At 56.6% G+C, this 12609-nt stretch overlaps 1 protein-coding gene across 4 annotated transcripts in view; it reads right to left on the bottom strand.

Moving 5' to 3' along the window:
• SSC5D (scavenger receptor cysteine rich family member with 5 domains) overlaps positions 12-12609 on the bottom strand; it is a 31030-nt gene continuing 18432 nt past the window's right edge. Inside the window, exons 13-14 of one of the 4 annotated variants that reach the window (XM_021095020.1) lie at positions 12326-12490; positions 12-2239 (exon numbers count right to left, since the gene is read on the bottom strand). In XM_021095020.1, coding sequence (XP_020950679.1) covers positions 2079-2239; positions 12326-12490 — 326 coding nt within the window. In that variant the 3' untranslated portion in view covers positions 12-2078. Of the gene's footprint in view, positions 2293-6920; positions 8599-12325; positions 12491-12609 lie in introns of those variants that run through there. The other 3 variants (XM_021095021.1, XM_021095019.1, XM_021095018.1) reach the window with 3 other exon arrangements.

Below are 12609 nucleotides of genomic sequence, written 5' to 3'. Positions count from 1 at the left end.
AGGCCAGCGGGTGCACCCATGTGGTGGAGGAGAGACAGACAGAAAGAGGAAAGCAGAGTCAGGGTCGCAGAGGAGAGGGAAGAGGGGACCCGCAGCAACAAGCACGCCGTGGCCTTGAGAGAGGCTGGCCCTGTGTGTGCATCTGTGCATGTGCCTGGGAGAGAGGGCGCTGTGCACCTCGGCGCTGCGTGTGCCTATTCTGCGCGGACACGTGCGTGGGAAGGAGACAAGGATTCAGCTGGCGCTTGAAAGGGTCCGGCAGCTTGAGGACTGGAACGTGGCACGCGCTTGTATAAATGTGCGTCCACACGCGCCTGAGCCCACGGCCGTGTGCACGTGTGAGAGAGAAACAGAGTTTGACGTGGATGACAAGGTCGCGTGTGTTTTGTGCATCCACAAGGGTCTGAGCCCCCGGGGGCCCGCGTAACGGTGTGACTGCGTGTGCGAGGGGACCAAACGAGCGTCTGCCTGCATCTCACTCCAGGCAGACACCACCCTGTGTCTGTGTGCCTGGGACACCTTGAACCTGCCTATGAGGGGGTGTGTGTGTGTGAAAGACAAGTCCCGCAGGCTCAGCTGCCAGTCACCAGCTGGGCGCCTTTCTCCTTCACACCTTCCCCCCTCTCACCCGGGCCCCTTCTTGGCAGCTGCCCTGTTTGCAAACACTCTCTCTTCCTCTCCGTGCCCTCCTTGGCCGCTGGCCCAGAAAAAGGCTATAACTCAGGGCTGGATCGAGTGTCACTTTCTCCCTGGCCCCTGCACCCCCAGGTCCCCTGCTGTGGCTGCCGAGGTATTGCCTGGGGCGGGGGGGGGGGTTGGCGGTGGCAGCTGTGTAGCATGACCCCAAGGACCCTTTCAATTTAAATTCAATCCAGAGAGCTGGAGCCATGGCCCCTGTCCCAGGCTATCCAGGTGAGCCTCCTGCAGTGGCAGCACTGCCTGGTCATCTAGAGAGTAAGAGGGTCGGTGCAGTAAAGAGGGGGCAGGAGCAGGAGCTCCTGCCACCTTCTCTGCGAATCTGAAATAGCCCGAGTGATTAGGCCAAGAATGTGTCCCAAAAAAGCCAGCGGTGGCTGGGGCAGGGGTGGAGCCGAGGCAGAGGGGAGTGGAGAGAAGAGGGGGGGGGGTGCTCAGAGGTGCTAATTGGTGGCAGCAGCTGGGGATTAACTGGGAGGTGATAATGACCCAGGGGTGGGTCCCAGCAGGAGGGCAGGAGGATGGCCTGAAGGGGACGGATGGGGCACTGCTAATTAAACACAGTTAATTACAGGACACATCCTACCAATCCTAACACTTTGCTCGCCCCTCGAGCAGCTCAGGGTCCCTTAGAGCCTTCCCACTTCAGTGGCAGACACTGGGGGCCCAGAGCAGTGGAGGGGCCTCCCTGTGCTCATGCGACAGGGCAGGCCGAGGGAGGATTTGAGCCCAGGCCGACTCCCCTCCAAGGTCCATGCTATAAACTGCAGGGGTGTCCTGTCCTGCAGCCGTGAAGACCTGGGGCCTGGGCCCTGAGGGCTGGAGTGCGAGCACGGGTGTGCAAGCACGGGTGTGAGCGTGACCGAGTAAGGAGTGGGAGTGCGGCCGTGTGCTGGTGTGCGGGGTGAGGAGACTGGAGGTGGGGCCCCCCACATGGAAAGGCTACTGAGACTGGGTCAAGGCCGCCATGGGAGACAGGCAGCGACAGGGCTGGTGAGCAGGTGGAGGAGGTGGGACCCTCCTGGGGGGCTGGTGCCACAGGGATAAAAGGGGCAGCCACTCGGGAGGACAGCCTGGCAGTCCCTCAGTATATCAATAAGCACGGAGGTCCCGTACAGCCTGGCACTTCTGCCCACGAGAAGTAAAAACACACGTCCACACAAACATGCACAGCCACACGGCTCACAATAGCCCCAAAGTGGAAACAACCCAAACGTCCATCCGCTGACGAAAGGATAAAAGAAACGTGGTCCATTCAGACCGCAGCGGATCGCTCAACCCCACAAAAGAAACACTGACACGCGCTACCTCGTGCGCAAACCTCAAAAACACGACAGTCGAGAAAGGCAATCTGCCCACCGAGGAAGGAAGAGTGATGCCTGTCAGGGGGGCGGGTACAGGTCTCTTCGTGGGGGTGGAGACGGCGCAGGGGGCAGTTCCGAGATGAGACTGTGTTGAGGGCTCAATGATCTGCTGCACACAGTAAGAGGCACCAAACGGTACCTGGAAAAAGGGTCGGTTTTGGCTGATCCTAGAGACGAGCCTGCCACATCAAGAGAGAGATAAATACCGTCTGAGAAGGCTTATGGGTGAGATCTAAAAAAAAAAAAAAAATGAAGCTGATACAAGTGAACCTCTTCGCAACACAGTAACAGACCTGCAGACACAGCGCACAAACTTCTGATCTCCAAATGGGAAAGGAGGGAGGGGGATTAAGTTAGGAGTAGAGGGAGTTCCCGTCGTGACGCAGTGGTTAACGAATCCGACGAGGAACCATGAGGTTGCGGGTTCGATCCCTGGCCTCGCTCAGTGGGTGAAGGATCCGGCGTCGCCCTGGGCTGTGGTGTAGGTTGCAGATACGGCTCGGATCCTGTGTTGCTGTGGCTGTGGCATAGGCTGGTGGCTACAGTTCTGATTAGACCCCTAGCCTGGGAATCTCCATATGTCATGGGTGTGGCCCTAAAAAGACCAAAAAGTAATAATAATAAATAAAAAACCAGGCATTTCCAAGGTTCTCAGGCTGTAGCCTTGATTGGGCTCCTTTCCTTCTCCGAGCCTCTCAACTCCCATTCAAAGGAAAGGTCACTTTGTGGTTCAGCAGAAACTGACAGAACGTTGTAAATCAACTATCATTTCATTTTTTTTTTTTTTTTTTTTGTCTTTTCTAGGGCCGCTCCCGCGGCATATGGACGTTCCCAGGCTAGGGGTTGAATCGGAGCTGTAGCCACCGGCCTACGCCACAGCCACAGCCACGCAAGATCTGAGCCGCATCTGCAACCCACACCACAGCTCATGGCAAGGCCGGATCCTTAACCCACTCAGCAAGGGCAGGGACCGAACCCGAAACCTCATGGTTCCTCGTCGGATTCATTAACCACTGCGCTGTGGCGTGGCGGGAACTCCTGATTTAAAATTTTAAAATAAGAAAGGGGAAAAGGAAAGACACCGCCCTTTTCCTAAGAGCACTGAATTCAGGTCTATCTGTCACACGAGACCCGCCCACGTTTCTTTCCACTTCACATATGAGACCCCTGAGGCCCCTCCTCTCCAAAGACCCTAAAGCCAAAAGGTGGCAGGGTCTGATTCCTGTCTTTGCTCTTAAAACCCCCCTTCCACCTCACCCCCAAAGTGTACCTGGGCCTGTGATCACCAAGCACCTCCTGGGGAACTCCAACCATGTAAACAGGACCAGTTGCAAAATTTGGGGGTGTCCAGTGCAAAATGCAAGCGTGGGGATTTCTTGTTTGAAAAAATAAAAATAAAAAAAAAGCTTCTTCCCTGCCCTCCACTCATTTGCTGTTGAATATCCAGCTCCCTGGGTACCAGGATAATCACTGGCAGACCCTCAAGGGGGTAGGGGGTGCGGGGCCTGCCTGAGGGTAGACAGCTGGGAATCCGCCAGAACCTGTCGTGGAAGCCAGATCACACGTGCGCTCTGGCTCCAAGCACCCAGAGCAGGCTTCCCTGTCCCATCGACATCGGCACACAGAATCATCAATTGCAAAACACAAAATCAAAACTCTCAGGCGCATCAAAATAGCTAAGGACCCCGGTACCTTGCACCTGTGTGGCTGCACCCAGCTGGCTCGAAGGACAGCCTTTACCTGAGACCCAGAACGGGGCCAGCCTTGTAAGGCCTTCAAGACGGGGTCCTTTGCAGTAGTTCGTTTTCAGTTCTGTTCCTACAGACCTGCAAAGGGCTTGGGCGGCATCCAGGCATCGCCCCCACCCCCAGCCCCACCTTGGTTAACATGCAGATTCTGATCCCCTGGGTCTGGGGCGACGCCTGAAATTCCGCTTTTCTAACCAGCTCCGGGGTGAGACTGACGTTTCTGGTCCATGGGTCTATGGCTTCGAGATGCAAGACGTTGTGAGACCATGACTTTAGAGTATTGAGCCCACGTCCTGGCTAAACCCTCGTTAACGCTAAACGTTCGTCTGCTTTAATTCTTTGGGGTTTCTATGTGGTCGGTCACATCGCCTGTGGGAAATGACAGGTCTGTGCCTTCCTTTCCACCCTTTATCTGATTAAGGATGTTCCCTGTGTTCCTACTTTGCAAAAAGTGTGTGTGTGTGTGTGTACACGTGCGCACGCGCCTGTGCATTTGTAAACCATGAATGGGTGTTAATTTTGTCAAATGTTTTTTTCTGCATCAGTCAAGCTCGCTAGGCCTCTGCAGCTACTGTTTTGGGCTTGTTGCAAGCTGGCAGGCACAGGCTCGGGCTCAGATGTCCTGAGGAGGTGTCCAGGGTCAGGCTCAGAAGTAGGTGGGGGCTGGCCACCCATCATGGCCATGAGCCCTGGGGCCAGATGTTTGGGCTTAGCTGCCTGGCCAAGCAGGGATAGAGTGACCGGGTAATTAAGCTCCCGCTTCTTCAGGGCTGGCAGAAGGTGGCGGAGGGTGGAGGGACTTGGGTCCGGTAGCCCCCTCTCCCTCCCCCCCGCAACCCTGGCTTGCAGAGGGGCGCTAGGAGCCCAAACCCCCAGTGGGGCCCTCTGGGGTGACCTGGAGCTGGGGTCCACCTGCTCCTGCCTGGAAACGGAGACCTCCTGCTTCCAAGTGGGGGTGCCATCCTGGGAGCCCTGACTACCCGGGTCGGCGGGGGAATGTGGCAGGTTACTAGTCAGCAGTTATTTCAGTCTTAGGCTTAGTGACACCTGGGGACAGAGGATTCCCAGCGTGGTCCTTCGTCTGTTGGCAGGGGGAGAGAGGCCATCTATCAAGACCCCCAGACAATATCCCTCCCCACCCCCTGCAAGTAACTGGACCCCGCTGGCCTTTGCAGGGTGATGGTGGGGGCGCCAGCACCATGTCCTTCCAGGACCTCTGAGCCAGGCTCCAGTCTGAGGAGAGGGGGAGGAGGGGACGGCTTCCTGCCTGACGCTGCAGGAGCCACAAGAGGAAGCGGGGGTCTTCCGAGACAGCCACTCGTTTACCAGTCGGGACTCAGAAGGGGCCCCACCCAAGGACCCTCAGCGAGGGGCCATCACCAAAGCCCTGACCTGGGCCAAGGTAAGACAGGGAATGGGCATTGTGTGATTCTGCGGTCTGGTCCGCAGCTCTGCTCTGTGGCCTCAGGCAGGGGGCTTGCCCTCTCTGAGCCTTAGTGCAATTCCTCCCTCCACAGGCTGTTGTGAGGGTGACGTCAGTGCAAAGAGCACACGCTGTGTCGGGCTTGGAGAGGCACAGTGAGCCACGGTCACTCTCACTCCTGTCACCTGAGCCCCTGGGCCAGCTCTGGCACTCCCTGCACCAACTCATCTTGTCCTCATAACCACCCCGGGAGGCAGGCACTATTGCTACCCCCATCCTGCAGGGGGGGAAACTGAGGCTCGGAGAAAGAAAATTAACTGTCCAGGGGACATGGCCTTGGTCGGGGACCGTCTCCCTTGAGCTGGTACTACCTTATGAGGAAGGGCCCTAGGTCAGACAGGCCTGCGTACCGACCATGACTCTATCACATGCTCCCTGAGTGACCTGGAGCACATGACCTGACGTCTCTGGGCCTCAGTGCCCTCATCTGTGAAATGGGGATAAATACAATCCGACTATCACATCAGGAACACGTAGCAAGAGCAAGGGCCTGCGCTGAGCATAGAGGAACGCGGACTCACCTATCAGTCAATCATCAAGCCGCCCCGTGATGGGTGCACTATTACTATCCCCCTTTTAGCAACAGTGAACCTCAGACCAAGAGGCTAAGTAACCGGCTCAAGGTCCTGCCCGCAAGGGCTTGACATCAGGCATGTAGGCGCCGAAGCTCACTCCCTCTCTGCTGAGCTGTGGGAACAGGACCCAGCTCAGCGGGTGTTCCTGGAGATACGAGGACACCACGCGTGCAAAGCCCTCAGGACAGAGCCTGACCCACAGGAGCTGCCCAACAAAGGTCAGTCGTTACTGCTGCCACGCCCGCATACCTTCAAAAGCTTGGCGGAGCGTGAGCTCTGTGTGTGAGCTACGCGCTGCGCTCTAAGAGCAGAGCCTCGATCCGTGAACAAGACGAGCATCTCAGCCCTCGTGGGGCTTCGTCACGGCCATCGTCACCATCAGGATCCCATCACTGCGACCGTCTCTACCGCCACCACCCCCGAGATCATCTTTACTGTCTTTTCCACCATCACCACGTCCATCAGTGTCTTCAGCGTCAGAGTCATCACCAGGATCTTCGGGACCATCACCACCAACTCCTTCATCGCCACCATCACCACGTCCATCGTCTTCACCGTGATCTCCAGCATCAGCTCCCTCACTGTCATTACCACCATCACCACGTCCATCGATGTCTTCAGCGTCACAGAGTCATCGCCAGGATCTTCGGGACCATCACCACCAACTCCTCCATCACCACCATCACCATGTCCATCAGTGTCATCTCCCCAACATCACGAGCATCCTCAGCCCCCTCTTGAGGACCATCACCATCAACTCCTCCAGCACCACCATCACCATGATAAGTACCATCACCACCCCGTCATCTTCACCGCCATCACCACCATCACCTCCACCATCACGGCCACTGCGAGTCGCCATTGTGAGCTTCATCCTCAGCATTACATCCTGGGCACCTTCACCGCCATGGCTGTCACCACAGTGATCGGAGCCGTCACCACCCTCCCACTCACCATCAGTCACCGTCCGGCGCATCACCACCACCTCGCACGGTGCCTGTGGCAGCCACGGATGGAACGATCTTGTGAGGCAACAGCCCCTAGTCCCTGAGAAGCAGCATTCCCATTTTGTTTTTAATTAGATACTTTGGTTTTCCTTTTTTGGATGGGGAGTGTCTTAAATCCCTTGGACCCCAGATAAGGTCACACATCTCCCCGCAGAGGCCGCTCTTCCTCCTCCAGGGTGGTAGTGATGGGTGCAGAGGTGCTGGGGGGCCAGGCCACCTCCGCCAGTCTCTTTACCACCTCACCCAGCTGCCCCAGTCCCTGGGCGGCCTCCACCAGCTGGGTCAACCCCAGGCCCAGGGCTTGGCGCTCCTGCTGGTCACGCTCCAGGGCCTGGGTCAGCCTCTGCAGCTGGCCGCTCACATCCCTCACAGCGGCCACCAGCTCGACCAGGGCAGGCGGCTCACAAGCCATGACCCTTACTGGTGGAGCTGGGGCCTCGCATGGGCCAAAGGGGCCTGGGCTCTGAACGGGAGTTGGCCCCGGGGTGAGGCGGTCGGGAGGAGGTTGATCCAAGGGGTGGGCCATATGGGGCAGGTGGAGGTCAGGGGTCACACGGGGGTCGGGGACTGAGTATGGATCCTGAGTAGATGGAGAGGTTAGTTTGGGGCTCTGGCTTCCGGGTGGTGTGAGGTTCTCAGTGGATGGTGTGCTTGGGACTGGAGAGGGCTCTGGGCTCCACGTCTGGGATCCAGAGGGGTGGGGAGCCCCTGCAAAGGTGGGCTCGACTGCTGGTGCTGGAGAGGAAGAGGGAGGTTCTGTTCCCAAGGAAGTTAGCAGGGACTGAGAAGTGATCAAAGGAGTTGTGGTGGGGTTGGGAGTCGTGGTGGTGAGGTGAGGGGTCGTGGCTGGGTAAGAGGTTGTGACTGGGTAAGGGGTCATGGTGGGCTGGGCAGTGGTGGTGGGACGAGGGGTCGTGGTGGGCTGGGCAGTGGTGGTGGGCCGAGGGGTCGTGGTGGGCTGGGCAGTGGTGGTGGGACGAGGGGTCGTGGTGGGCTGGGCAGTGGTGGTGGGACGAGGGGTCGTGGTGGGCTGGGCAGTGGTGGTGGGACGAGGGGTCGTGGTGGGCTGGGCAGTGGTGGTGGGACGAGGGGTCGTGGTGGGCTGGGCAGTGGTGGTGGGACGAGGGGTCGTAGTAAGGTAAGGGGTAAAGGTCTGCTGAGGAGTGGCAGTGGGGTGAAAGGTCGTGGTGGGGTGAAGGGTGGTAGCGGGGTGAGAGGTTGTAACAGTGGGGTGAGGGCTTGTGGGGGGGCCTGGGGAACTAGAGAGTTCTGGGACTGTGCTGGGGTATGGAGTTGTGTCCCAGCCTGGGTCTGTGTCAGATTCTGGCTGTGTCCGCTCTGAGGTAGAGGAAAGGCGAGTCACCACCGCAGGTGCAGTGGGGTCAGAGGTCAGTTCTTTGGGCATGGAGGGTGACAGCCCAGGGGTCAGTGCTGGAACCACGGTGGCAGCGTGAGTGGAGAAGTCGAGGCCAGGGGTGGTCAGGGCGCGGTGAGAGTTCATCGAGGAGGCCGGGTCTGGGCTGGGGGGCAAAGTGTCGGGAGGGTCAGAGGTCACCTCGGGGGTTGAAGCTGCTGTGGGGATGAGCTGCGGCGGGGAGTCAGAGGTCGGCAGAGGGCCTGGGGGCTCTGGCGAGGTAGAGGGAGCTGGGGAAGGGACGGGGGGCGCTGTCCTGGCCGCTGTAGGCCGCAGCAGCCGGCGCTCTGGCAATGGTTTCCTCGCAGAACCTGGAGGAAAGATGGATGGCCGAGGTCAGTCTGCCCCGCCCATCCCGGGACCCGCCCCGCCCCCTAGGTATGGGACAGCCAATGGGAAGCGACAGAGCCTCGGGACATCACGGGTCGCCAGCAGACTTCACCCGGCCCTAGTGCCCCACCTCTCAGCATCCTCTGATGTCTCCAGGCGCCACCTGGCGTCCTCTGGGGGCGGATGCAGAGATGGGCGGGCAGGGGAGAGGGGGCTGTGGAGGGGTACCCTGAGATGCTGGAGGGGGTGGAAACGGGGGCGGGGGGATGGGGTGTAGTAGGATGCACTAGAGAGCATGGGTAATGTGGGGGACGTCGAGGGGTACCTGGGATGCAGGACGGGGTCGAAGGGCAGAAATGGGACGAAGGGAGATAAAGATGGGGGGCAGGGCGTGGGAGATGCTGGAAGAAGCAGAAGCCTCAGGCGGAATCCAGGAGGGTTGGAAGGGTAATCTCAGCAATCAAGCCTAATCTTTTTGTGCTATATTTTAAACCAATCAATATTAATGCAAAAGATTGACAGTGAACAAGTCAAAATTTTAATCCAAGACAGGATCGGACCCACCTGACCGAACTCCTCCTAAAACCAGCTCTGTCAGATCCTGGGGATCCAGGTCAGATCCTGCCTTCCGTTTAAATTGCATATTTAATGCATCGTGGATTGATTTTGCATTCATTTTTACTTTTTAACCTATAGTATTAAGATTTTATCTTGGTTACTATTACGGGTTTGGAATGTCCCTAAATTTTAAGCCTGAGTTGAGTGAGAAACCTCTTCCGGGCCCTGCTTCCAGGTAGATGTGAATCTTTTTTTTTTTTTTTTTTTTTGCTATTTCTTGGGCCGCTCCCGCAGCATATGGAGGTTCCCAGGCTAGGGGTCGAATCGGAGCTGCAGCCACCGGCCTACGCCAGAGCCACAGCAACACAGGATCCGAGCCGTGCCTGCAACCTACACCACAGCTCACGACAACGCCGGATCGTTAACCCACTGAGCAAGGGCAGGGACCAAACCCGCAACCCCATGGTTCCTAGTCGGATTCGTTAACCACTGCGCCACGACAGGAACTCCGATGTGAATCTTAACCTCTTTTTACAGATGAGGGAAGCCAGGTCAAGAGGGCAAGTCACTTGCCCAAGGTCATACAGACACAGTTTGAAAGGTGCGGGGACGAGATCTGAACCCAAGTTCTTTATATCCAGAGTCTAGGCCATGAAGTGGCCCTTTCTCAGCGATGGAAATGTTCTCTGCTGTCCACTATGGTTGCCACTGGTCGCCTGTGCCTTCTGAGCACTTGAAAGGCAGCTCATTCAACAAAGGAACGGAATGTTTTCTTTTTCAAATTACTGACTCGCTTAAAGAGCCACTGGGGTTGGTAGCTACCATACAGAACGGCACAGCTCCAGAGAATCCCACTTCTCTGTAGGGTCTCTGAGGTGCAACCCCCCATCGCCTTGCTGTCTGCAGAGGTCACTGAGCAAAGGGCTAGGCTTCCAGCCAGGATGCCAGCTCCACTACTTCTTAGCTGGGTCACCGTGGGCAGGTTACCTAACTGCCTTGAAGCCCAGTTTTTTCCCATGTTTCTATAAACCATGGATGACACACAGACGTCCCATTATAATCATGAGAATTCAGGGAGAGTGTGTGTGCAGGGCACGTACCATAATGCCCAGCACATACTAAGCATTCTCATGACTATTCTCATTATGAGGCTCACTGGCTGCTATGGGGATTAACATATGCAAATATATTCAAGAGTAGTACATCCAATTTTTTTCTTTTTTTTTTTTTTACGGGGGTGTGCCTGTGGCATGCAGAAGCTTCCGGGCCAGGGATCCAACCCATGCCACAGCAGCAACCCAAGCTGCTGAGGTGACAACACCGGAGCCACAAAGCCACCTTAACCCACTGAGCCACCAGGGAACTCCACAAAATGCTTAGAATAGGGCTTGACAAATATCGTTTGTATAAATGTTAACTGTTCCTAGTTATTATTTCAAGAATCTCGCCTTCTTTAGCTAGTACCGGGGCTCGGACACCCGGAGGGGTGTTGATGTTTGATTTTTCAGACCCGCGGCGCAGAGCGCTGACCTAATCATACCCGCCCGTATACTGTCATCAATAGTCCCTGCAGTTTTCTCCCTCTTTACCCCCAGTCTCCACCCCCCTCATCCTCTCTCGTAGGTACCTCCACTCCGCTGTGACTGACACACGGCCTTCACCACAGGTGTGTGTCCTTACACAAGATGGAACACTTGGGTGTAGTTTTGTGTTTGTGCTTTTAATTTCTGCAACCAACATTCGGCTGGAAATCTCATTCTGATTTCACTACTATGCTCTTAATACCCATCTGTGTTGCTGTGGATACAGCTAGTCATTTAGCTACTGCACAGAATTCCATCAGGCGTAACCACTGCAGTTTCTCTTTTTCTCTTACTCTTTACCCTCCTGTGGGCCACTTAACTTGCCTCCAACTCTCTAGTACATCCTCACACATACTCTTTCATTTTTTTTTTTTTTTTTTTTTAGGGCCACACCTGCAGCATGTGGAGATTCCCAGGCTAGGGGCTGACGTACAGCCTTAGCGCCAGTGTACATCACAGCCACCGCAGTGCCAGATCCGAGCCGTGTCCGCGACCTACATCATGGCAACGCCAGATCCCTAACCCACTGAGAGAGGCCAGGGATCAAACCTGCGTCTGCAAGGTTACTAGTCAGATGCATTTCCAGGGAGCCACGACGGGAACTCCCACACATTTTCTTATAAGCCTGGGCAAGAATTTCTCTCGAATATCATCTAGGAGTCAGCCAGCTGGGTCATGATGTATAGTCATATTCAATTCCACTAAACACCACTAAACTGTCCTCACTGAATCCCTGATCCAGTGGGGATGCCTGTCTCCTCACATCCTCACCCACACCTGGTATCACCTACCTTTCAATTGTTCTCTTTCTTTTTAGGGCTGCACTTGTGGCACACAGAAGTTCCCAGGCTAGGGGTCGAATCGAACCTGCAGCCACCAGCCTGCGCCACAGCCACAGCCACGTGGGATCCCAGCCATGCCTGTGACCGACACCGCAGCTCAGAGCACAGCTGGATCTTTCACCCACTGAGCAAGGCCAGAGATGGAACCCACATCCTCGTGGATCCTCGTCGGGTTAGTGACCACTGAGCCACAGTGAAAACTCTCTTTCCTTTCCATTTTTCCCCACGTTTGTCACTGCTTTAATTTGAATTTCCTGACTCATGATGACCGCGAGCATTTGGGGCTGGGTGGGCACCTGGGCTTCCTCTCCTGCGAACCACCCTCTGTCCATGTGCCCGTCTTCTCACAGGAGTCCTGTGGGCTTCCTACTGACTTGCCAGTGTGACTTACATGGTACACGTGAGGCCTTCTCAGCCTCTGACTGCTGCCCTTTGGGGCTGGGTGGGATTTTGTTGTGGGGGATCCTGTGTGTTGCAGGACCTGTAACAACAGCCCTGGCCTCTACCCACCAGGTGCCAGGAGCTGCCCTGCTCCCAGTCCTGACAACCCGGAATGCCGTCAGACATTTTGCCAGCTGCCCCAGGAGAAGTCCCCTGGCATAGACAACAACCTCGTGTATGAGGATGGATTAGTGTCGGGTCTTTCTGGGGTGAGAGTTGGGTCACAACTGGGAAAGGTGGCGTCCCCCTCTCCAGCCCACCACGCACACCCTCACACGCCTCACCTGTGTCTCCGCAGGCCCTTGGGGCTGGTGAGGGATGGCCTGGGCTCCTGGTGGTGCCAGGGGTGCCAGGGGGTCCAGGTAGGCCTTCGGTGGGGGTCCCCTTGGCCAGGGTCCCTCCCAAAGGCGTGTCCCACGTCCAGGAAAGCGCATAACCATCCTTGTCACCTGCAGAGACATGGGGAGACCTGAGTCGCAATGGTCCCTGTGTCCTAACGATGTCTTTCCAAGACAAGGGGTTTTAGGAGGACTCTGCCAAGAACCCAACTCGAAGCTGTCCTGCAGTT

Source organism: Sus scrofa, chromosome 6 (genome assembly GCF_000003025.6).
Source record: "Sus scrofa isolate TJ Tabasco breed Duroc chromosome 6, Sscrofa11.1, whole genome shotgun sequence".
Lineage (NCBI taxonomy): Eukaryota > Metazoa > Chordata > Mammalia > Artiodactyla > Suidae > Sus > Sus scrofa.
The sequence above is the reverse complement of the archived record's forward strand: the minus strand, read 5'-3'. Positions and strand labels throughout refer to the sequence as shown.